The following is a 25,916-nucleotide window of genomic DNA, read 5'->3' on the forward strand; positions in this document are numbered from 1 at the left end:
CTCAAAAAGGAAAGCAGATCAGAAAACATCATAATACTTCACCTGAGTGCTTCATCCATAATGTAACTGGCATCAGTAGAGGAAGACAGTTTCCTTTCAAGAACCTAAAGGGTTGCTACATCCAAGCACAGCACCTGGCACAAAGTAGGTCCTCAGATTGTTGATAACAGGCCACTAACAGGAGGCAACTTGCCTTGGTCATGCTTGCTTAGTGTCCTTCCAGAAGGCTCTTACTACACATTATTAAGATGATTACTCAGATAAGCACGAAATTGAGATGTGAGCTTCCTTCAAGGCAAAAGATAAGCAAGCTGGATATAGTTTTCACAAACTGGGTGAAAAGGAAGCAGACCTTTTCTTGAACCCACATAATTTTACCCTTAAGTAATTTATCTTTAAATGATTGTGTACCTTGAAGTAATCATCCCATATCTCTGCACTGTTCATCTATCCCTTCCTATCTTCCCATCAGTCCTGCCCTCTACATGGCTAGTATCTTCACTCTTAGCCATCCTAGTTCACTTGGCTTTGCATTGTCCACTCCCTCAAGTCCTTCTGGGAACAGCATGGAGTGGAGGAAGGAAGACTAGATTGGGGTAGGGTAGAGTCCAAGTGGAGAATAAGCTATACTCTGCATGGTCAGGGGATTTTCCTTGACCTTCCTGAGCCTCATGTTCTTCACTTCTCAGGTAGGGATAACATCTCTTATCTCACCACATTGTCACGAGAAATCCAAGGAAATATATGTAACCTGTGTAGCTCATTACACAATAGGCTCTCAATAAATCTAACTTCCTGTACTCTTTCCTTCTCTCCCTTTTGAAAGTAGTCAGGATATAAATTATACATAAATAAATTACATGTTACACTGGAAATCCTCAGAAATGATTAATGTAACCAATAATAATTTTAATATTAATAATAGGTTACTCCAGCAGCACCATCCTAATTCTGACAATCAATCTACCTGCTCCAGCTTTGTCATCAGATAATATAGAACGCTTAAAGTTTATGCTGGAAAGAGGAGAGTGCATGTGATTTCCCATTTTCAGATATTTTTAAAATCCTCTTTTACATCACTGTACTCTGCTATAAACCATTACTTATGGTGCAGAGTGTAAGCAATATGTTTGCCGAGAAATGAAAGTCTGAGACGTGAATGGAAACACTGAAAAGCTACAAGCAGTATCTGAGTCTGAAAGTAAGGTTTGGAAGCACCGAGAATATGCTGGAAATGCTGATTTCTACTACTCAGTATGCCAAGGAATGGAAGGGGCCTTCCTGGAGAGTGTGCCACATCATCCCCCAAGACCAGGAGAAACACACTGAGGCTAGGGGCTTGAAAGACAGAAATGACTAGAATATTTTGAGCCTAACTTCAGCCCAGGTATCTGCTAAGCTTTCTCCCTGACTTCTTTCAAAACTGAGTTTGGAAAAACACATCCTTGCAAGAACCCTTCATGCCCTCGGATTCTGTGAGTTGATTATTCCGCATTCCTTTATGATTTAAATGGAAGCAACCAGTGGGGTTGTGAAGGTTGGCTCTGGAGCCAGACTGGGGTATGGCATGTCTGCTCTTCCACCTGCTAACTGTGTTACCCAGAATCCATGACTTACCTCATGTGTACCTCAGTTTCCTCTCCTGGAAAATGAGGATCAAAATAAGGATTAACTAAGGTGATGTTTTCAAGGTCTGGTGCTCTGTTCCTGGAAGGCATTAGACACTCAGTTGGGCATTTCTGGGTTCATGATTAAGTGCAGATCACAGAGAGGCATCCTGGCCTGAACTAGCAGCCAGCCACCAAAGCACCTTGTGGATTTATAGGATCCCATACTTCTTTCACCAGTCGAATTACTTATTCCTAAGTATAATGAGCTCTCCCTACACTGAGGTCAACCCCCAAATTTCACATCCTAAACCCTCCCCACCATGTCTGTACTTTTCATCTGCCTCATCTGCCCTGCCCTCTCCCCATGGAAGCATGCATGAGTTCTCCTTATATCAAACTAGATGCAAGGACCTGCTACTATGGGACCGAGGCTTACAGCAAATGGGGATCATTATGGGGAAGTAAAACACTACTACTTCATTTGTACATCCAAGTGGAGCATGTGGGTTTTGACTCCGACACAGCCACTGTTAATGGAAGGGTAGAGGCAAAGGGAGAGAGGAACTGAATGTTTGGTGCCTGTTTAATGCTAAAAACTATAGAAATTTTCAGACACCTTAATCCCTAAGCCAACACAGCAAACCCTCTTACCTAGTTTTACAGATGAGGAACATACTCTCAGAGGTGGTTGTTGCCATTCCCAAGGCAAACAGCTAGTGAGGAAACTGAGGTTAGCACCTAGAGGATCATCCTATCTAATAAAAGAGTATATGCAAATTAATCATCACTCCACAACAAAGGTGGTGGTGCCCATAGTGGCTTGGCAGGACACTGGCAGCATCACCCCAGCAATGTGAGCCCAGCAGGCAAGCGGGGCCCACAGGCAGCACCCAGCAGGGCCTGCTGGGCAGTCACCATGGTGACCGGGGAGAAGGCAAGTGGGGCCGCAGGCAGCACCCAGCAGGGCCTGCTGGGCTGTGGCGGCAGCAACCTGCAGGCAGCACCCAGCAGGGCCTGCTTGCCCATCCCCATGGTGTGGAGCAGGCAGGCCCTGCAGAGAGCAGAGAACCATGGGGAGTGGGCCCAAGCCATCAGTAGCACATCCCCTGAGGGCTCCCGAATTGGAGAGGGTGCAGGTCAGGCTGAGGAACCTCCCCCTCCGCCCTCCCCGCCCCCCACACGAATTTTGTGCACAGGGCCTCTAGTAAGGTCATAACAGGGAATCCTATAGAGTTCTAAGAGTCACAGTTCTTAAGTCTACTTTGCAAACCCCTCACCCCCTAAGAGCTAACCAATACGTAGTGCCTGCTCCATCCTATGACCTACCATTGTAAGTTTTCCCAAACCAAACTGAAAAGCACAGAGCTCCCAGTGCCCCCTGGTCCAGCTCCCTCTGCATTTGTAGGTTGGTCAGAAGCCACCAGGGGGAGCCCTTGCACTAAGAGCAAAGGGGATTTGATAGCCAATTATCAGCTGGGGCTGGGAGTAGGGCTCTGTGTTCTCACCAGAGCTTCTGCGGAGGATTCCTCATTGTATTGCTTGCTAATGTATACAAGACATCCTTGCCTTTGACTGGAGTGAGGATGGGGTGTGCAGAAAGTGACAGGGCGCCTTTGGCCTGCCCCTCGTTTAGCTTGGAGGAGTGGACCCCACTCTGATTATGAGCTGAGCCCACAGGCGGCATGGATCCAATTGTGAGTCATGAAGTCAGTGTGGTGGGGTGTGCTGGCCATGGAATTTTTAAATGAAATGGCACGTCATGGCTCAGAAAAGGAGAGAAGCTGTCAGTGTGACCACACCCGAAGTTAGAGTGATTACATTTTGAGAAATTTTTATTTTAGTATGTGTATATGTGTGTCTGTCCTGAGTCATGATGTAAAGGCTCTATCTTGCTGTGAGTCATTAATTATTCAAATACACTGATCTAAAAAGCTAATTTAAAATCCAGATTCCCAGACCCTAGACCAGAACTGATTCGTGTTGAAGCCTGTATTCTCAATAGATTCGCTGGCAGCTGTGATGATGAGCAGGTATGGGGACCACCTGTTAGAGGAAACGGGCACACGCTGTGCCAGCTCCTCACCTGCCATCACCTCCTCGCCCTTGCATGGGGCAGGAGAAGCCTTGTCAGCAGCTTGGCCCTAACAAAGTATGAAAAGTCCCACATGGGTGGGGGCAGCCCATGGCAGGCAGTAGACACAGCAATGGTTCCACGCTGTGCCAGCTCCCAACCCCCAGGACCGGGGTGAGCTCTGGGAGACCTGGGAGCTGAGGGTTGGGTTTCCAGCACCAGCTCTGTCAGAACAAACAAAAGCAAAAACAAAATCACTTTAGAGTCAGCCAGACATGGGTTCAAATCCTGATGCTTCTATCTTCTACCTGTGTGACCAGGGGCGGGTTATAAGGTCTCTCTGAGCCTCGGTTCCCTCATCTTTTAAAGTGGGATCATAGCCCTTCCAGGGCTATGGTCAGATGGAAGTATGACAATGTACCCCAACGCTTAGATAGCACCTGGCCAAAAACAGATGCTCCATTATGGCCGCTGCCCCTCTGGCCTCCAGGAAATCGCCCTGGGGTTTAGGCACGCTCTGTCCCCTTTGTAGTCATCCAATGGGAGGGGATAGGCCAAGGCTGTCACTGATGGTGATTACATTGTCCAGCTGAGTGTTATGTACTAACAAGAGCCCTGCGCCCCATTCCGCACTGACTTCCCTGCCTGGGCACAGTGAACGCCCCTGGAGAGTCCCTGCTGGGGAGCAGTGGGCAGAGAGCCTCTTGCCCACAAGGGCAGGACAGGGGGTCTCTCTCTCCCCCCTGCAGGCGCCTAGTCTTGGGAAGCTGGGCCATGGATTGCCCGGCCAACGAAGAGATTGCTCCGGCCCCAGCCCCGGGAGAGGGAGGAGCCGCCGCCCAGGTGGGGCAGGTGCACAGCCGGGACTCAGGTGTGTCCCGGGACAATGATTGCTTCCTGGCCGGCGCAGGCGCCGCAAAGGGTTCCCTGGGCCCCAGGATCCAGCTCTGGGAAGCTGGGTTCGTGTCCCAGACTCTGCCGCGGAGGAAAGCCATGGACGGGGTAAGGCGTGGGGCTCGGTTGTCGCCTTCTCTGTGTCAGTCTCACCGGGTCTAGTCCCTCCCAACGGAGAGCCGCGGGGAAAGGCGTCCCCCCTCCTCCTCCTCCGGGAGAGGAGCTGACACCTCCTGCGTTTGTGCAGCGCCGCTCCTGCCGGTCTTGCTCCCGGGAAAGTGGGACTGAAGCAGGTTGTACTGTGCCCTGTGCCACCTCGGAGGGTGGAGGGCAAGGGGACAAGAGTTCCTGGGGACGGTGGCGTGAGGGACCCCAGCGGGCATCCCGCCGGCTAGGTTTCCAACTGGTTCCCCAGCCTGGTCTGGGAGCCTGCTGGCTTCTCTCGGTTTGTGTTTGCCCTTGTGGCCTGTGTCTCCTCCTGGTGGTACGTGGGCGCCCTGGGCAGAGGGTAGAGGGCAGAAGGCAGGAGGCAGGACTGCCATGCTTATGGCTTTTCAGTGCACTTTGCTCCTCATTCGCTGTGTGTCCTCAGGCAAGGGAGTGGATCCTCCTGCGCCCTAGGGTTCCTGCTGCTGAAGTAGGATTGGGGCAGTTTTCATTCAAGGTCTTTCCGTATAACTTATCCCTGGCTTATATCCATTAGCCTTCCGTGAAATGTGCTGTTTACAACTAAGTTGTTTGGTTTACAGTTAAGTGAGGACTTAGTGTAGGACTAGTGAGTTATGGTTTGTGAGATTATCCAAGGTGCTTTCTATGGGAAAGTGCCCAGCACAAAGCGGGCGGGAAGTCCCTTCTTCCGTGCAGCGCGCTGCTTACATAGTTGGAGAATTCTTTCGCCTGACTGGCCACATGTTGCTTTTTTCTCCTTCAGTTTTCCACCTCTTCTATTTCTCTCTTCAATAAATCAGTTTCTTTCTGGGATGGGGGGGGGGGGGGGGGGGGGTCAGAGGTGTGTTTTGCTTCCATATCCTCTTTATCAGGCATTTGGGATGAAGCTGTTTTCTGCTGTGAATCATGCATCTTCCCTCAGAGGCTTGGCTTCAAATGGAGACAGGACCCTTTCAGTGCTGCCCCTGTGTCCCAGGGCGTGGGACTCTCTCTCTCTGTGGCCGATCACTCCAGTGCAACCAGCCGAGCTTTGGAAAAGAATGACCAAGGGCAAGCTGCTTTCATCTTCCCTCTGCCAAATCCCCTTCTCCCCTAATTACCACCCCCCCCCCACACACACACACACACACACACACACACTTGCAGTTTAGCAACCTTCGTAAAGCTCCTCCTTCATGGAAAAATGTGAAGCTGAATAAATAGGTTTGGTGTGGTTGTAGGAAAAAGAAACGGACATATAGTTTGCCCTTTCTGATGTTCCAGGATGTGCACTGGCACCCACTATTTCAGTTCATCTGCATGGCAACACAGCGAGGTCAATGCCATTTGCATTTGCCCTGTTTTGTTTGTTTGTTTGTTGTTTTGAGCGAGAGAGGAAACTGGCGGTCAGAAGGTTATCACTTACTCAATATCACACAGCTGGCCAGTAGCAGGGCTGGAGCGTGACCTTAGATCTGTCCATGACAAATACTGAGTCTCAGTTATAAGCCAGGCATCACTAGCAAGGATTACAATAGCAAAGCAGGTAGAATGTTAGGCAATTTAGAGAAAAATGTACAAAAGGGCATGTTAGCTAATAACATTTTTATGGACTAAGCTAATGTGGTTCTGCAACTTTTTCTGCTCAGAGAAAGGGAAAAATGATCGAAAGAGAAATATGGGTTATTTCTCATTTTAAAAGGAGGATTTTGTTTTATTTATTTTTTTTAAGTCAGCAGGGAAGGGCTTAAGGATAGAGAGGCAGTGGGAGAGGCTGCTGTTTTAAGAAAGGCATGGCTGTGAGGTGACTTTAGAGCAGACACTTGAAGGAGTGAAAGAGTTGATTATGTGGATATCTTAGGGAAGGACTTTCTACAGAGAGATTTAAGCACATGTAAAGGCTCAGAACAGAAGCTTGCCTGGTGTGTTCAAGGAGCAATAAAATGGCCAGAAAGGCCGCAACGGAGAGAGTGGTGGGAGGCAGTATCAGCCGGGTAGGGCCCTCGAGACCATTGCAGGAACTTCACATTCCTCCCTGAGTGAGATGGAGAGCACCTGAGTGTTGTGAGTAGCACGTGGAGATCCCATTTATATTTTAAAAGGATCATCTGGCTGTTGTTGTGAAAACAAATGATGAGAGAGAGCAAGGCTAGAAGCTGTCTGACCAGGTAGGAGGCTGTTGTCGAAATCTAAGCAGGTGGGCATGGTGGCTCAGAACAGAGTCTTGGCAGTGAAGGTGGCTAGAAATGGTCATATTCTGGTCAGAAATGGTAGAGTCAACAGTATTTACTGATTCCTGGGACAAAAATAATGTGAAAGAAAGGGACTTGCAGGTGCAAAGCCTGGGCACCTGGAAGAATTGACATTTAATGAGATGATTTAAGATAGAACAGGTTTGCTCAGCCAACATGGCTCAGTGGTTGAGCATTGACCTATGAATAAGGAAGTCATGGTTTGATTCCTGGTCAGGGCATATGGGTTGTGGGTTCGATCCCCAGATCCCCATTGACTAGACAGCTAGTCAATGATTCTCATCATTGATGTTTCTCTCTCTCTCCCCGCTCCTTTCCTCTTTTTTTTTTAATCCTCAAATGCTTTTTTTATTAGATAATCCCTTCCTCTTTGAAATCAATAAAAATATATTAAAAAAAGAAAAAGATGGAACAGATTTGCAGAAAGATTAGGAGTCAGCTGTATTCACAGTAAGTTGGAAGGTGAGGGTCCAAGTAGGCAGTTGGATATTTGGGTTTATAGTTCAAGGAGAGGCCCAGGCAGGAGGTATGATTAAGATACTAGATTATCATCATCTAGCATGATGTTGGGTGCACCCGAGTGTTTAGTATATGGGAGAGTAGAGTGCCCTGGGATTAAGATCAGACTGTCAGGGGCGAGGTTTCCTGTGAGTTCCAAGGCATTTCTGAGAAGAGAAAAAGGGAAGATCATTAGTCACAATTCCAAAAGACTGGCCACCTCCCTTTCGTTTGTGCACAGAGACTGGGCTGCACTGGACCGTGTTGTTTAGTCCCTGATGGTGAAACATTACGTGGCCTGTACACCTGCAGGGCTGACTCCAGCACTGACCCATTGTTAGCTTCCCAAGGAGTCATGCTCTACTCCTCCAAACTGTGTACCCACCATCTCCACAGGATCACTGGTTCTAACAGGTGAAATTGGTCATGTCACTCCCCTGCTGTACCCACTTCAGTTGTCCCCCATTGCCTGTGGGGTACAGCCCAGCCCTTTAACCTGGCTGATAAGGCCAAGGTGCTCTGGTACTTGCCCTATGTGTTCCCACTCCAGCCCCCTGGCCTCACATCGCTTGTGTTCCAGTCTGTTATTGCTGCATGCACACTCTCTTTCTCTGGAGTGCTTAGTTTCACTTCATTTAAGACTCAGTTAAGATATCACCTCCCTGGGAAGCCTTCCCTAGCCCCTTGGTCACAATGGGTCTTCCTTAACCTTGCATGACTCCAGCCCTTTGAAAGGACCAAGGTCTGGACTGTGAGATCCCGGAGAGAAAGGACTCGGCTTTGCTCACACAGGCAGGACATACTGGTGCTTAAATGCATGGACTGAGGCAGCTGGACTGGTTTCATTTTCTGGATCTGCCATTTACTAGCTGTACAGCTTTGAGAAAGTTACTTCATCTCTTTATGCACCAGTTATCTCATTTGTAAAGATAGATCATAATATTCACCTCTTAGCCATCAACTGAATTTTTATACAAAGAGCTTAGAATAGCTCAATGAGCTCAAAAGGTAGACTACATACTAAAATCACAATAAGTTATAGTAATAATAAATGGACTGTTATGGGTTGAACTGGGTCCCCTCCCACCAAATCCATATGTTGAAGTCCTAACCCAGTGGTTCTCAACCTTTAGGTCGCAACCCCTTTGGCGGTCGAACGACCCTTTCACAGGGGTCGCCTAAGACCATCCTGTATATCAGATATTTACGATTCATAACAGTAGCAACATTAGTTATGAAGTAGCAACAAAAATAATTTTATGGTTGGGTCACAACATGAGGAACTGTATTTAAAGGGCCAGAAGGTGGAGGAAACCAAGATGGCGGCATAGGTTAACGCTGGAGATTGCTGCCTCGAACAACCAATCAAAAATACATCTAAAAGACGGAACGGACATCATCCAGAACCACAGGAAGGCTGGCTGAGTGGAAGTTCTACAACTAGGAGGAAAGAGAATATCATACCCAGACTCAGAGGAGGCACAGTGCTGAAGTGAAATACTCGGGTGCGGAGTGGGCTGGCGGCGGAGGGCACGGTTGTTGTTTTCAATCGGGAGGGAGTTTCAGACTCTGAGCTCCAGATCTGGGCGAGTCTCTAGGGACCCAGACTCAAACGGGAGAAGCGGGACTGTCTGGCTTCAGTCGGAACTCAGAAGGCAGCTTTCTCTCTGAGGTTTGCAGTGGTTGCTGGGACTCTGTGAGGCAGAGTCCCTAGGGACAGAACTGAGAGCAGCCATAACTTCTTGCTCTGCCCGCCCTGTAGATCCCCGGGACCCACCCTGCCCAAGCCCTGCGCAGAGCCATTTGCCGAATAGCCTCAGGCAAAACGCTAGATTAGCACCGCCCTAGAGATCCAGCACAGAAGCTCTCCCACTGCAGACACAGCTGACTCTCATAGCCAGTTAGCCTGGAGGTCAAATCACCCCCGGTATTGCCGACAACAATCAAGGCTGAACTACAAGACTGCGCACAAAGACCACTAGGGGTTGCACCAAGAAAAGATAAAAAAATGCGGAGACAAAGAAACAGGACGCAAATGTCAGAAATGGAAGTTATAAAGCTCAAAACCACACTTTTAAGGTCTCTCAAGAAATGTCTAGAAGCTGCCGATAAACTTAGTAAGGCCCTCGAAAAGACTGGTGAGACCGCCGATAAATGTAGTGAGATCCTCCAGAAATCTAATGAGACCCTCGATGTTGTGATAAAGAACCAACTAGAAATTAAGCATACACTGACTGCAATAAAGAATATTATACAGACACCCAACAGCAGACCAGAGGAGCGCAAGAATCAAGTCAAAGATTCGAAATGCGAAGAAGCAAAAAACACCCAACTGGAAAAGCAAAATGAAAAAAGAATACGAAAATACAAAGATAGTGTAAGGAGCCTCTGGGACAGCTTCAAGCGTACCAACATCAGAATTATAGGGGTGCCAGAAGAAGAGAGAGAGCAAGATATTGAAAACCTATTTGAAGAAATAATGACAGAAAACTTCCCCTACCTGGTGAAAGAAATAGACTTACAGGTCCAGGAAGCACAGAGAACCCCAAACAAAAGGAATCAAAAGAGGACCACACCAAGACACATCATAATTAAAATGCCAAGAGCAAAAGACAAAGAGAGAATCTTAAAAGCAGCAAGAGAAAGAAACTCAGTTACCTACAAGGGAATACCCATATGACTGTCAGCTGATTTCTCAACAGAAACTTTGCAGGCCAGAAGGGAATGGCAAGAAATATTCAAAGTGATGAATACCAAGAACCTACAACCAAGATTACTTTATCCAGCATAGCTATCATTCAGAACTGAAGGTCAGATAAAGAGCTTCACAGATAAGGAAAAGCTAAAGGAGTTCATCACCACCAAACCAGTATTATATGAAATGCTGAAAGGTATCCTTTAAGAAGAGGAAGAAGAAGAAAAAGGTAAAGATACAAATTATGAACAACAAACATGCATCTATCAACAAATGAATCTAAGAATCAAGTGAACAAATAATCTGGTGATCATAATAGAATCAGGGACATAGAAAGGGAATGGACTGACTATTCTTGGGGGGTAAGGGGTGTGGGAGATGCGGGAAGAGACTGGACAAAAATCGTGCACCTATGGATGAGGACAGTGGGTGGGGAGTGAGGGCGGAGGGTGGGGTGGGAATTGGGAGGAGGGGAGTTATGGGGGGGAGAAAAAAGAGGAAAAAATGTAATAATCTGAACAATAAAGATTTAATTAATAAAAAATAAAAATAAAGGGCCAGAAGGTTGAGAACCACTGTCCTGACCCCTGTTACTCCGAAGATGGCCTTCTTTGCAGACTGCATCTTTACAGAGGTACTCAAGTAAAAGTGAGGTCATTAGGGAAGACCTAACCCACTGTGACAGTGTCCTTATGCAGAGGAGGACATAGAGATACACGTAGAGGGGAGGCAATGTGAAGATGCAGGGAGAGCCCCTGGGAACATGAAGACAGTCATCCACACCCAGGGAGAGAGGCCTGGAGAAGAGGCTCCCTCAGCCCTTTGGAGGAACCAACCTTGATCTGGGACCTCCAGCCTCTAGAACTGTGAGACTAAAAATATCTGTTATTTAAGCCACAGCATCAGGGGTACCTTGTACGGCAGGCCTGGCAACGTCAGGCTTGGAACTTATCAGCAAATTAATTAAGAGAATTAATGCAAATACTCAGGGCAGTGCCCTTCCCCCATCAACCTGGGAGGTACCTCATTTGTACCACGTTGTTATTTTGACCTCGCCACAACGACAGGTGTGTTTAGCTCTTTAGAGAAGAAATTGGAGAGGTGTTTATTACCGGGTAGTGTGGAAAACACACAAGGGATGGAAATAATCTTAGGACCGGGGTCAGTATTTATTTCTCCCTGATCATGGACTCTTGGATTGGGTTTTTCTCATCTGTAAAAATCTAAATTAGCAAATTCTTGAGATGATTTTTAAAGATTAGTTCAAACCTTTGGTTAGGACATGCTAAAAACAGAGGAGTTACAGATAATATGCTTCATAAATAATAAGCAATTTTGGATCACAATACTGGAAAAATTTAGTTTTACTTCTTACTCTGCAATATTATTATTACTGATTTTATCTTCTGCATTCTGTAGATGAGGCACAGTCAGGATCCAAACACAGACATCTCTGACTTGGGAGTCCCCATTCTTTTTTTTCTTTTTTTTTAAATTTATTGATTTTTTACAGAGAGGAAGGAAGAGAGATAGAGAGTTAGAAACATAGATCAGCTACCTCCTGCACATCCCCCACTGGGGAAGTGCCCGCAACCCAGGTACATGCCCTTGACCGGAATTGAACCTGGGACCTTTCAGTCTGCAGGCCGATGCTCTATCCACTGAGCCAAACCGGTTTCGGCAGGAGTCCCCATTTTTAACTCTTAGTTGGGTTCCTCTTTATGATCATAACTAGTTGCCCAGTGCATGAATTCATGCACCTTGAAAGGAACTGTGGACCACCAGGCTGCAGTGGCACATGGGCGGGTCTCAGCCCATTCTCCGTGCCCCTTCCCAGCCCCTCCTGCTGCAGCCCTGGTCCCCTATCAGCCAGCAGCCCTGCTCCTGCTGCCTCTGCTCCCATGCTCTGATGGTACCGCCTCACTCATACCCACTGACGGCGCAGAGCAGTTGGGGCCCACGCCAGCAGCGGGTGCAAGCAGGGCCAGCACCATCAACGGGATCAGCTGATCACCCCTCAAGAGGAAGGGGAGGTGGAGAAGCCCTGAGGGGTGATCAGGGCCAGCAGCCTCCGCTAGCAATCCGGACCGGTGCCAGGCACCGGCAGCAGGTGCAAGCGGCAGCACCAGCTGTGGCTGTGAGCAGGACCAGCACCGGCAGCAGGTGCAAGCGCCGGGTGGGACCATGACACATGGGAGCAAAGAATTTTCAGTAACCACTAGAAGCTTGCCCCAATGATAGCGACTGGCATCGTCTTGGTCTGGCACCCACGCTCACCTGCTCCAGCATCCCGCCGCAGCTGACACCCACCATGTTCCATGCTCTGCTGCCTGCTGCCAATGCCAGCCATTTTCCACACATGACCCCTGGTGGTCAGCACATGTCATAGTGACCAGCTGTTCAGTTGTTCTGCCATTTGGTCTATTTGCATATTAGCATTTTATTATATAGGATGAGAAGAACATTAGACAAATGTTTTTACAAATGTTCTAAATCAGAAGACCAGAATCTGAATCTAGGTCTGTCATTCACTTATGTGACCTTGAACAAGTCAGTCATCCTCTCTGAGATTTAGTTTTCTTATCTAAGTGTGCCTAATGAGACCTATTTGATATTTCATCTATGAATGCAAATCAGGCCTGATTCTAAGTGCTTTATAGAGGGTTGGGCGAAAATAGGTTTACAGTCGTGAGTACACAAAATACAAAGTTTATTCTTGTATTATCATTCATTTATTATTGCATTATGTATTATTATTAACCTACTTGTGCCCACCCCTGTATGTGTTAACTCACAACAGCAGCTGTAGGGTAGGCACTGCCATTAGGTAGGTGGGCGCTTCCCTTGAGAAACCCAGAGAGGTTGAATAACTTGCTGAAGGTCACACAGCCAGCAGGTGGTGGCCCTGAGATTCAAACCCAGAAGCTGAAGATTTAGAGGACACATTCCACAAGAGGGCCTCTCTCCCAGAAACTGTAGAGGAGCAGACTCAGCCCATGGAAAGCACAGAGCTAGCTGTAAATGGAGAGGCGCCCACCACATCAGCGCCATGAAACCCAAGGACACAACTTTCCTCTCAGTCTCTGCTTGGAAAGACAAAAGCAGTTTTGACGACATACAACCCAGGGCAAATGGTAGAGTCAAGACATTCTGCCCCTCAAGTTTCTCTCTCAGAAAAGACATCCCTTCAGAGTAGGCAATGCATTCACAGTGAAAAACAGCCATAAATCTCCCAGCAGAAACACAGCCTGGCAATGCCCTCCATCTACAAAGTTGTTTTGGCATATAGCTGCAAGTGTTTGAGTGCTTTCCAATGAACGCTTTAACCTATCAACAGGTGGAGGTGTTCATCCCTACCTCCTGGGTGTAAACCCTCTGTCTTCAGCATTGCTAAAGAGATACTGACTTTTAGCTTCATGAGACTGAGTCAGTAGAGAATATTCAACCTGCAGACTCACTGTTGGGAATGTGTGCTGTGTTCTGCTCCAGCCCAGGAGTGCAGGGGAGCTGGGAGCTACAAGGGGTGGGAGGGGATTCCAGGCATTGCCTTTTCTCGTCACCAGCACTAGATGAGAGAGGGCCATGCATACCCAGAGGGAGCTGTGTAGTACTGGTTAGAACAGCTGTGGGCAAACTACGGCCCGAGGGCCGGATCCGGCCCCTTTGAAATGAATATTGAAAAAAAAGACCGTACCCTTTTATGTAATGATGTTTACTTTGAATTTATATTAGTTCACACAAACACTCCATCCATGCTTTTGTTCTGGCCCTCCGGTCCAGTTTAAGAACCCATTGTGGACCTCGAGTCAAAAAGTTTGCCCATCCCTGGATTAAAAGCATGGGCAAGAGTACCAGAGGTTCAAGTTCAAACTCCACCCCTTGGGACATAAATTTCCTGAACCTCAGCTCTCCTATCTGAAAAGTTGGAATCATAATATCTTGGTTTCTATCTTAGTAAAATGGTTCCCACATTGACATGAGTTGTGTTCCCCTGGGTCAGTTCTCCCACCTAGACAGGTAGGGAAAGTGTTGTTTAGAACCAACGTTGGCCCTGGCAATGAGTCCATGTGACTTTGGGCATGTCTTTAGAATCTTCACCTGCAAAATGATACAGAGAATAACAGTCTTCAAATACCACCCTGACTTCTGATAGTCAAAGATTTTATAGTTAAACCTGATATCAAAGGAGAATTTCTGGTTCATGGGGGAGGAGGTTAAGATTAATAGTGGTTATTTTATTTACTAGAGGCCTGGTGCATGAATTCATGCACAAGTGGGGTCCCTCGGCCTGGCCTGCAGGATCGGGCTGAAACCAGCTCTCCGACATCCTCTGAGGGGTCCCAGATTGTGAGAGGGACAGGCCAGGCTGAGGGACCCCACTGGTGCATGATCAGGGCCAGGGAGGGATGCAGGAGGGCTCCAGAGCATGTCTGGCCTGTCTAGCTCAGTCCCGATCAGCCAGACACCAGCAGCAAGCTAACCTACTGGTCAAAGCGTCTGACCCCTGGTGATCAATGCATGTCATAGTGAGTGGTTGAGCAGTATTAGCATATTATTAGCATACTAGAGGCCCGGTGCACAAAAATTTCCCAGCAGAAACATAGCCTCAGCCCAGCCTGTGAACTCTCGCAGTCTGGGACCCCTTGGGGGATGTCCACCTTCTGGCTTAGGCCCGCTTCCCAGGGGATCAGGCCTAAGCTGACAGTCAGACATCCCTCTGGCAGCCTAGGAGCCCTCAGGGGATGTCCACTTGCCAGTGGGGAGCAGGCCTAAGCTGCAGTCGGACATCCTTAGCATTGCTGAGGAAGCAGGAGAGGCTCCCACCACCTCACCTGTACTGTCAGCCATCAGCCTGGCTTGTGGCTGAGCAGAGCTCCCCCTGTGGGAGCGCACTGACCACCAGGAGGCAACTCCTGCATTGAACGTCTGCCCCCTGGTGGTCAGTGTGTGTCATAGTGACCAGTCATTCCCAGTCATTCTGCTGTTAGGGTCTATTTGCATATTACCCTTTTATTATATAGGATAGAGGCCTGGTGTTTGGGTGGGGGCTGCCTGGTTTGCCCTGAAGGGTGTCCCGGATCAGGGTGGGAGTCCCATTGGGGTGTCTGGCCAGCCTGGATGAGGGGCGGAGGGATGTTTTCAGGCTGGCCACACTTCCTTCAGGGTGAGGGGGGTTCTGCTGGGGTGCCTGGCCATTCTGGGTGAGGGGCTGATGGCTGTTTTCAGGCTGGCCACATCCCCTTCACAGTGGGGATCCCCACTGGGGTGCCTGGCCAGCCTGTGTGAGGGGCTGATGGCTGTTTCCAGGCTGGCCATGCCTGTGGGCTGGAAGCAGGTATCAGGGATTTATTTATCTTCTATAATTGAAACTTTGTAGCCTTGAGCAAAGCAAATAGCCATCAGGGCAGGTGGGAAGCCCCATGACTTTCAAGGCATGTGTTGAGATGGTGACATCACTAGATAGTGGGTTCCTGAGGAATGTGAAAAGCAGAACCCTCCCTCATGTCAGACATATAGTGCATTACCACATGACAGAGAGATAGAGATAGAGATAGAAATTAGAGATAGAGATAGAGATAGAGATAGAGATAGTGATAGAGATGATAGAGAGAGAGATCTTCAGGTTAAGCCACTGAGATTTGGGAGTTGCTGGATTACAACAAATCCTAACCTGTCCTGACCACTGTGCCCTGAAGTTTTCTTTTTGGAGCATGCATCTTAGTTTTCTATTGCTGCTATAACAAATTATCACAAACGTGGTGGCTTAGTGCACCGCAAATTCATTCTCTGGCAGCTCTCAACATCCAAAGTCTAAAATGGGTCTACAGAGCTAGTTCCTCCTGAGGCGCTAGGGAAGAGCCCGTTTCCTTGCCTTTTTTTCCAGCTGAGAGGCCACCTACAGTCCTTGGTCCATGGCCCCTTCCTTCAGCTTCAAAAGCAGCAGCATCTTCTTTCTCTCTGACCTCTGCTTCCATCCTTACATCTTCCACACTCTGATTTTCTTCCCTCCCTCTTGGAAAGACCCTTAATTATTTTGCACCCACCTGGATAATCCAGGATAATTTTCCCATCTCAAGACCTTTAACTCAATCACATTTCCAAATCCCCTTTTACCATGTCAGGTAACATATTCACAGTTTCTGAGGATTAGGGTATGGGCATCTTTGGGAGGGGTTGTTATTCAGCCTATTATAGTGCTAGCCCCTCCTGACTATTATTCACCACAAATTTGTTGGGTTGTTTTTTGTTTCTTTGTTTGTTTGTTTTTCAGAACATGCATCACAAATTGTAAAAAAATAATAATAAAAATTGTGTACTACTAAATATTGATTTAATTTCTCCAACTCTAAGAAGAGGAAGTGCCTATTTCTTATTCACTGTTCTCTCTCCTGGTGGCATAATTGGTTAAATAACTACAAAGACGACAATAGCTAATATTTGAGGGGCTAGAGCAGCCGTGGGCAAACTACGGCCCGAGGGCCGGATCCCGCCCGTTTGAAATGAATAAAACTATTGAAAAAAAAGACCGTACCCTTTTATGTAATGATGTTTACTTTGAATTTATATTAGTTCACACAAACACTCTATCCATGCTTTTGTTCCGGCCCTCCAGTCCAGTTTAAGAACACATTGTGGCCCTCGAGTCAAAAAGTTTGCCCACCCCTGGGCTACAGGCACTTAGTTCTTCCTGTGAATAATATAATCTGTACAACAACCTGGAAAAGATAAGTAACATGACTTCTCCTGTTTTCAAGTGGAGAAAATGAACCTGGGTGGGTTTCAGTAACTAGCCCAGGGGTGGGCAAACTTTTTGACTCGAGGGCCACAATGGGTTCTTAAACTGGACCGGAGGGCCGGAACAAAAGCATGGATGGAGTGTTTGTGTGAACTAATATAAATTTAAAGTAAACATCAGTACATAAAAGGGTACGGTCTTTTTTTTTTTTTTTTTAGTTTTATTCATTTCAAACGGGCCGTAGTTTGCCCACGGCTGAACTAGCCCCTAAAACCACTCAATTACTAAGTGATAGATCTGAACGTTGCTCCAAATCTGTCTGACCCCAGAGGTTTTTTACATTGAACAGACAAGGTACCAAGGGCCCATGAAATAAAACACAATTTAGATCACCCTAAAATCGCTGAATTTAATAAGAAAGACACATAAAAATAATACAATTGTGATATAATATAACAATTATAATGTAATCTGAATAATGATATTATGTTCTGAGAGAGCAGAGATGGAAGATGGTTAAACTTGACCTGAGAGTCAGACTTTCTGAAGGGAGGTAATTTCTGATATCAGCTTTAAAGGATGGAACAGGTTCACCAGGTGGTGGGGGATGCGAGAGGGAAAAGCATCCCAGACCTAGGGAGCAGCATATACAAAGGAACCAAGGCAGGAAATAGCAGGTGTGTTTGGGGACAGTGGCAGAAGAGAAACATGGGGACATGTGTGCCCTGCTGGGGACCACATCCTCCACCCAGCACTGGACCAGTACAAGGGTGAGAACTGCGGGGGGGGGGGGGGGAGGGGAGCGGCGGGTGGAGAGCGGTGAGGGGAGGATACAGCAGACACTGAGTCCACTGAGCCTTCCTCCTCCTCAGACTGCTCATGAGCCAGTGGGTATGTGTTAGAGAATTCCCCCTCTTTTCTCCTCAGCCTCCATGAGGTTTATTCATCCTTAATTCATTAATTTCTCATGAATATTTTGAGTGCCTACCATGTGGTGGGTGCTGGGTTAGACACTGAAATCCCCAGCTAATTGTTCCTTCTCTTTGGGATGCCAATTCTAAGGATCAACTGCTCCTTCCATCTGAAAAATCCTTTTGTGTCAGATTGACACCACCCTATATAATAAAAGCCTAATATGCAGATCAACCAAACAGCTGAATGATTGGTGGAATGACAGGTCGCTATGATGCACACTGACCACCAGGGGGCAGATGCTCGATGTAGGAGCTGCCCCCAGCCTGCAGGCCCCAAGCCAGCCAAGGTGGGTGCCAGTGGGGGCTCCCCCAATCGCCCTGCCAGTTGCCCCACAGATGGGCCATGATCACCAGCCAGGCCTAGGAACCCTACCCATGCACAAATTTCATGCACCGGTCCTCTAGTTTATACATATTTAAAGGAATTGTCTTGAATCTGTGTTGCATTGTAGTTATTTTTAAATTTTTATTCTATTCAAAGTATCCTCATATTTCATTTTATTTGATATTCATAAGAACCTCGTAAGGTAGACAGGACAATGCAATTATTTACATTTTAAATATTAACCAAAAAAAGAATGGATTTTATACCTTCAGTTGTCCAACAAGGTGTTTTGTAGGTTGTGTGTGTGTGTTTTTTCAATAAGGTGTCATAGCTAACTTTTTCAGGCCATGATAAGTTCTGTATGAAATAATTTCTATATAGTACTATAAGATTGTGGTTAACACATTTCACATATGCATGTTCATTTGAGCAATACAAATTGATTAACTGTTTGCTCTGTGAGCGGTAACAAGTTAGACTCAGGGATTTCTAATCCTTAGCACAAACTTTCAAAACCAGAGCATACAGATGAACAAATTGAGGCTCTAAATCACCTCCCAGTTTTCATCTTTCTTCTCTCAAAACAATGCAGTTGTGTAGGATTCTTCTTTTTGCCAGCCCCATCTCAAATCAAAGCCCTGTGATTTCCTCTTGTCAATCAATACAAAGAAAAATCTCAGTTCATGTTCAGCGAAGCCGTGCATTTTAGTTGGCAGAGCCTGCCTTGTCTGCCCTTCAATTATTCTGGCTGTGGTTCCCTCAAGCTGGTGTCACTGGGCTGATCAATTCAATGCCATCTCTATCTAGTTGCCTTTGTCAATTTTTTCCTTGCTAGAGTCCCCTTTAGTATTTTGCAGATTAAGATGACAGTAGTAAGGGAAACTTTCAGGACAGAGTGTGAAATGGCTGTATGGATTGAATTTGACCAGGTCTTGTGCTGCTGTCCATTGTTCTGAACTGGCTTTGGTGGCGGGACTGGGTGCAAAGTGGAAAATGGGGAGGGGAGAAAGAGGGCAGTTTTGTACAACAAAACATGAGTAGAACCAATGGGGTCAAGTGGAGTGAAAGCCACAAGAAACCCTATGGATACTTGATGTCAGTGAAGGAGAGGGGGGCCAAAATGGAGGCACTTTGATTATTGGAAACATAAAGTGCCACCCTACCAGAACAGACAACATTTTCCCATCTGAAATCATCAGCCAATTAATGCTGTACTTATTTCTGAAACATGTACTGTTGTCACAGGTAACCATTTCATCACTGCCAAAACCACCTTGATCATCATGAACATCATTGTTCCTCTCCTCCTCCTCTTCCTCCTCCTCCTCCTCAGTCTCTTTATCCACATCACAACTACCTTTATCAAAATATCATTATGTGGGCCTCCTTTGTACCAGGCACCCAGCCAGGGGTGATGTCCATGACAGTCCTATGATGTGAATAGTTGTATCCCCATTTTACTCATTGGGAAATAGGGGAAAGAGAATGGAAATACTAGCCTCGCCAGAACTTAGAGAGAGAGAGGATTCCAACCAAAGACTTTTCAACACTAAAGCCCATGTTCTTTGCCCTACTGCTGCACTTCATGTAGTCTGGGCAGGAAGTGAAAGATGGAAGAGACACTAACAGTGTAGTGAACAACGCAGAGAGAGGTGCAGGGACCACCACCACTCACCGCATTCCTGACAGAAGGTGTCCTCTGCAGTTGAGCTGAGTCAAGCAAGACAGCTATTTTTCAGAAAATAAGGGAAATGAGCATTCCAGGCAGAGGATGAAATGTGTGCAAAAGCATAGAGTCCCATGGCCTAACTGGTTTGGCTCAGTGGATAGAGCGTTAGCCTGTGGACTGAAGGGTCCCAGTTTCGATTCCGGTCAGGGGCATGTACTTTGGTTGCAGGCACATCCCCAGTGGGGAGTGTGCATGAGGCAGCTGATTGATGTTTCTCTCTCATTGATGTTTCTAACTCTCTATCCCTCTCCTTTCCTCTCTGTAAAAAATCAATAAAGTATTTTTTAAAAAAACAAAAGCATAGAGGCCCTCATTGCTTCCACAAATAGTTACTGTCCTCTCTGCCCCAGGTGATAGGTCAGGAAATCCAGGGGTGAATCAAAGAGAGAGAAATGAATGCCTCCTTACAGTGAATGAACCAGAGGACATAAGATGAGAAGCTTTAAGAACAGTAAGTATCTAGAGGGGATATGAGAGGAAAAGAGGCTGTTAATCCCACACCTGTGTGGTGTTTTACAGTGAATTTCCACATGCCTCGTACATAGCAGGTACTCAACTAGCTATTGAGTGAATGACTGAATGAGTGATCTCTGTTGTCCTTTAAAACAGTCCATTTTCTTGTAATTTCCATGAGGACAGGGAGCACTTGTTCACCACCACCTGATACAGAGGATTGACATTTGTTGACTGAATAAACTACTGACTGAAAAGGCAGGTAGGAAGGCTGGACAGAGATTACTGTCAATTCACCCTCTTATGCAAGAAGCATTAGTTGACTCTCAGCTATAAATAAGCATATCCATTTCACAGGTAGGGAAGAGATATTAAGTGGCTGCCTCAAAACACACATTTAGGGAGTGGAAGAGGCAGATGTGGAACCCAGGCCTCTCCTATCAGTGTTTTTCTGCTACAGCACACAGTTTCCCTGTACCAGTAAATTCATCAGTTTATGGTTGCCTCCAAGGACCACGGATGCTTCTTCCCTAGCAAACAGCTGGGCTGAAAACCCTGCTGCTGGCTCACAGCTGGCACCCTCGCAGGTGGAGGAAATTGGGAGCTGCTGCTGGGAGTCCTTGTCAGGGATTGCTGTGTAACCGATTGCTGGTGCAAACCTCTTTCACAGGAGGCTCTGGCTTCGCTGGCTCTTTGAGTGGAGAGGATCCTGAGGTGTGGCGAGTGGATCAGCAGAAAACATGTTCAGAAAGCACAAAGACTGCTGCACATCGGCTTTGACTGAAGACATTTTGTCCCAGATGAAGGGCATTGCACATACTCGTTAGTTGCATTTATGGGCTGTTTGGAGGCCCAGACTGAGGCTGTGTGTAGTGTGTTAGAAGGAACTGGGGGATGTTGGTCTGAAGGTCTAGGTCGGCCATTTATGAGCTCTTGGATCTTAGGTCAGTACTGTGGCCCCTCCAGCTTCCCTTTCTTCGTCTGTGAAAGGGAATTCGTCGCTTCTCCTAGCACTGTGGAAGCCCAAGCAAAAGAATGCATGAAAGGGTCCAACCCAGTGTGGGCGAGGGAAAAGAGCTCGAGGTTTGGAATGAGATTTGATTATTAAATCTAAATTTACCTCTGAATAATGATGCAAACTTTGACAATGCTCATAATAATAATAATTAGCATTATAGAAAATAGGTTCAAGGCCCTGTGCTGAACACATGGGTTGTCTAAATTAACAGGCATCAATAGAGCAAATACTATTATTGATGCTGTTTTATTGATGAGAAAACTGAGGTGATGGAGGTCAAGTTCAAACACTAGTTGAAAGGGAAGGGTCAGGATTCCAGCACAGCTGGTCTGATTCCAGAGCCACTCTGTGGTTGCTGATCTCTTAGCTAACCTGCTCTCTCTCCAGGTCTCAGTTTCCTTATCTACCAAATGGGGTGAATAATGTCTGCCCCGCCAGGCTGCGGGGAGGCTCTGAGGGTGTTTCTGAAAAGCACCGATCACAGTGCTGCAGGCTGCGTGAATGGTGCCATGTGGTGGTGGCACCACGGTGGCCATGGAGGTGGAGACGCTGATGGCAGTGATGGTGGCACAACAGATCTGAAAATTGACTTCCACTGCTATTGTTGAGAAGGAAGGTCCTGCATAGATAGAAAGGCAGACAGAAGCTGCTCTCTCTTCTTTCAAATCACAACAAAATCATCTAACACCTGTGAAAGCTGTCTCCGTTGCATTTAGAATGGTGTCTTTGATTCCTCGGACTGTTTCTGCATGCAGCTGGGACTCTCGTATAAAAAAACAAATCTAAGAAATCGACATGGCCACGTTGGCTACAGCGTTTACATCATACGGTGTAGGGTGAAAGCAATAAAGCGGCTCAAAGAAGGTATTCAGGCCTTCTATTTTCAGTGTTCAGTAAATTGCACCTGAAATAAAACTGTCATAAACCCAAAGGACACTGAGTGACTGTTCCGTCTGGGGTGCGAGAGGGCAGCCCGGAGAGCAGGAAGCCCTGCAAATAAGGACTCTCTGTGGTTGAATTTTCCAACGTGCTGGCAGCCAGTGTCCTGTGAGCTTTCCCGTTTCTCGGCCCTGAGGTTCAGTGCCAACGAGCACCAAGCAGGGGAAGTGTGTAGGGGAGGCCAGTCTGGGGTAGGCTGAGGGCTGGCCTGGGCAGAGACCATAAAGTCTGACTACAGGCCCTTAGCCCCAGGCTGTTCACTAAGTCAAACTTGAGCCGCTCTGCTGGGATCTGCATTTTGAACTTGGCCTCTGAGAAGGTATGGCCCAATTTTCCCTTGGAGGTCCTCACCCCCACCATAAAATGCAGCTAACCGGCAACATTTTAGTTTCTTGAAGTGCTCTTTCTTGAACCCATTGTGGTTTTGGGTGGGTTGTTGTTGTTGTTTTTGATTTTTGGTTTTCTGATTTTCCAGAAGACATCATAAACCTCACTTGTTTGACATGAACAGCTGTCCATCTTTGTTTTTCTCTGTGCTTGAGCATTTCTGAGCAGGCCCATGCCTTGAGTGAGGGAGTAGGGAAGTTGCAAAATACCGATTTCTCATGCACCATCTCGCCTGGCAAGTGGTTGAGTGTCGACCTATGAACTAGGAGGTTACAGTTCAATTCCGTCAGGGCACATGCCAGGTTGTGGGCTCGATCCCTAATAGGGGACGTGCAGGAGGCAGTCAATCAATGGTTCTCTCTCATCACTGATGTTTCTGTCTTCTTCTCCCTCTCCCTTCCTCTCTGAAACTAATTTAAAAAATAAATAATAATGCACCATCTCCCTATTATAGAGCCCAGAAAGTATTTTGAACCATAAAAATGCAAATGTGTGTTGCTACGTTTGTTTTCAATGGATTACAGGGCCTTTTGGGATATAGCCTCACCCCCTTTCTCACCCTCCCTTCCTCCCACTTCAGCCATAATCCCCACCTGGCAAACCCAACCTGCCTGCTCTCTCAGGCCTCAGGTCTTATATGCCCCCTCCACCTGTGATGCACCCATCTTGTCAACGGCCACGCTCCTATTTATTCTCGCACCTGGCTTTCTGCAGGAAGGTCTCTGCACTCCCCTAACCTGGCTAGTCTTTCCCTCCACTTGCCCTGGGGCTGCCCCATTGCAGCAGTGATTGCGGGGCACTGTCACTGTGTTTCCTTTGCCATCTTTTCCATCAGACCGGGCCCCCTGGGGTAAGCCCCTTGTCTGTTTATTCATTGATGTTTCTCACGGTAGGCATGAGACAAGTCATTGTTGGATGCATTGGGAAAAGACAAATGAAAATCTGTGATTAGAGAAAAGGCATGTGATCCAATAGAGTTCCTCTGAAAACATCACAGGCTTCTGTGTTGGGGCTGGGTTCCCAGCTCAGATCCGACACACATTAGCTGTGTGACCTGAGCAAGCTTCAGAAGCTCTGCTTCTCGGGTTTGTCTCCATCTTCAAGGGCACAGCTCAGAAGCCCCGGGTCACAGTAACGGAAATAATATGTGCATGCTGCTGGGCACAGTGCCTGGAGACAGAGCAAGAGATTGAGATGGAACCTAAGAATTCAAGGCACCTTTCAGATATTTTGGTCTGGAATTACTTCTAATTTTTCCTCAGTTCCCTCCATGCATAAATACATACAAATACTTTCTAATCAGCTCATTGTAATTCAGAAGAACACAGATTGCTGATCTATGCCATGTGCCTAGGCATAGTGACAGAAGCACCAAAAGAGATTTGGAGGCACGGCACCTTGAATGAGTCTGGGTCACCTAGTGTGTCACTCTCCTGCTCATAGCCTTTCCAGGCTTCCCAATGACTACTGGACAAAATCACAATTCCTTACCTGGACTATGAGTCCGGCATGCTCCTGCTCTAATAGATGATTCCAGCTCTTACACACTGCACAGTGGGAGCTACTATGGGTGCACTCCAGGGTCAAATAAAGAAGAGGAGGACAGTTTAACCAGGGTTAGAATTCTAGGCACATGTACTCTTACCAAGGCACAAATACATAGGAAGTGGGAGGGAGGCAGAAGAGTTGATATATTCCAGAGAGTGATTTTGGTGATCATCCATGGGATCTAATCTGGGTGTGTGGAGAAATGAAGATGGCGAGGGGTAGTAGACAGGGAAGACCTGTCGAGGCCCAGGGGTTAATTCTGTCACCTCACTCCAACGGTTTGCTGGAGTGGGGTGGCAGAATAGGCAAGTGGGTGAGATGGGAAGTGGTGATCCAAGAGCAGGATCTTTGAAACTGATCTGCTGGAGAGGGTCCAGCTACTGAGAATGACAAAGTCTAAGGTGTGTCTGTGGACATTTCAGCTGAGGTGGGGTGGACAAGATCATCAGAAATGAACCCAGGCTATTAGAAGGATTATCTATTCTAGATGGATTCTAAATTGCTCATTGTCAAGGGCGTGGAGGGAGAGGAGTGAGGCAGGTGCTAAAATCCTCAATAAATAAAGAAGAATGACCACGGATGTAGATGGTGGCAGGAGGAAGCAGGGGGTTTGGTTTAGAATACTGTTAGAAGGAGTTGGTGTTTCCTAGAAAGGAGAAGTTTTGTGGAAGTGGCAACGAGGAGCTAAGAGGACATTTTATCTACCTCCTGGCCAGGAGTGAGGAGTGTGGAAGGAATATCCACACTTGAGAAAACATCTGGGGAATCAGTGTCTTCATGGAGATACCAGTTTGAATCAGAGCAAGAAAGTTAAGGGCATGTTCATAGAAGAGATTGAGGACATGAGGGAATTTTGCTAACCACTGGCTGTGAGTTCCAGACTACTCAGTGGAAGGGATGGGGAGATGAGGGAAGGGTAAGAAATGGTGTTCAATTGGGCATATGAGAGAGATCTGTAGGACATAAGGACCTGTGTTAGTGGTCCAGCTTTGATATATATATATCTCAAGAAGAAGGAAGAGTGAGAGAGAGATAGAAACATCAATGATGAAAGAGAATCATTAATCAGCTTCCCCCTGCACCATCCTCCTGGGGATCGAGCCTGCAACCCAGTCATGTGCCCTGACTGGGAATTGAACTGTGACCTCCTGGTTCATAAGTCAATACTCAACCGCTGAGCCACTCTGGTCAGGCTTGATGATGACCAAGATGAACAGGGATAGAAATTGTGCTGACCTATCCTTTCAGGGAGAGTCATCGCTAACTGTTGCCCACCATTAAGGATTGGGGATTCAGGCAGCTTTAATCCATGAGATGGGGTGTTGTGAGGGAGGCATGGTGCTCTCATTAGGACCATACAGGACTGTGTGGGCGGCTTGAAATCAGCAGTGGGCAGTGCCATGGCTGTCGGAGAGGTGTTTGGTAGCATGGTGAATTTGGGGCACCTCCCTTTTAGTATACTGCATCTGAGGAGCAGTCTTACCAAGAGCACTGACCTGGGCCAGACACTTTCCAGGCTTTGTATACACTTACCTGCAACCTTATGACAGTCCCATGTGGTGGGCATTCTTAGCCCCATTTTACAGGTGCAGAGAGCTTTAGTAGCTTGCTCAAGCTCACAGCTCTAGCAGAACATGAAG

General features: G+C 47.0%; 1 protein-coding gene across 1 annotated transcript in view; it reads left to right on the forward strand.

Annotated features, from left to right (window-relative positions):
• Positions 1–4,455: 4,455 nt before the first annotated feature.
• Positions 4,456–25,916, forward strand: part of FYB2 (FYN binding protein 2) — a gene marked incomplete at both ends in the record, with an annotated part of 100,905 nt that continues 79,444 nt past the window's right edge. The window contains 1 exon segment of the mRNA XM_081085755.1: positions 4,456–4,683. Within this exon segment, the coding sequence (XP_080941881.1) occupies positions 4,456–4,683 (228 nt within the window).

Source organism: Myotis nattereri (genome assembly GCF_964212035.1).
Source record: "Myotis nattereri genome assembly, chromosome: 3".
In the NCBI taxonomy this organism is placed as follows: Eukaryota; Metazoa; Chordata; class Mammalia; order Chiroptera; family Vespertilionidae; genus Myotis; species Myotis nattereri.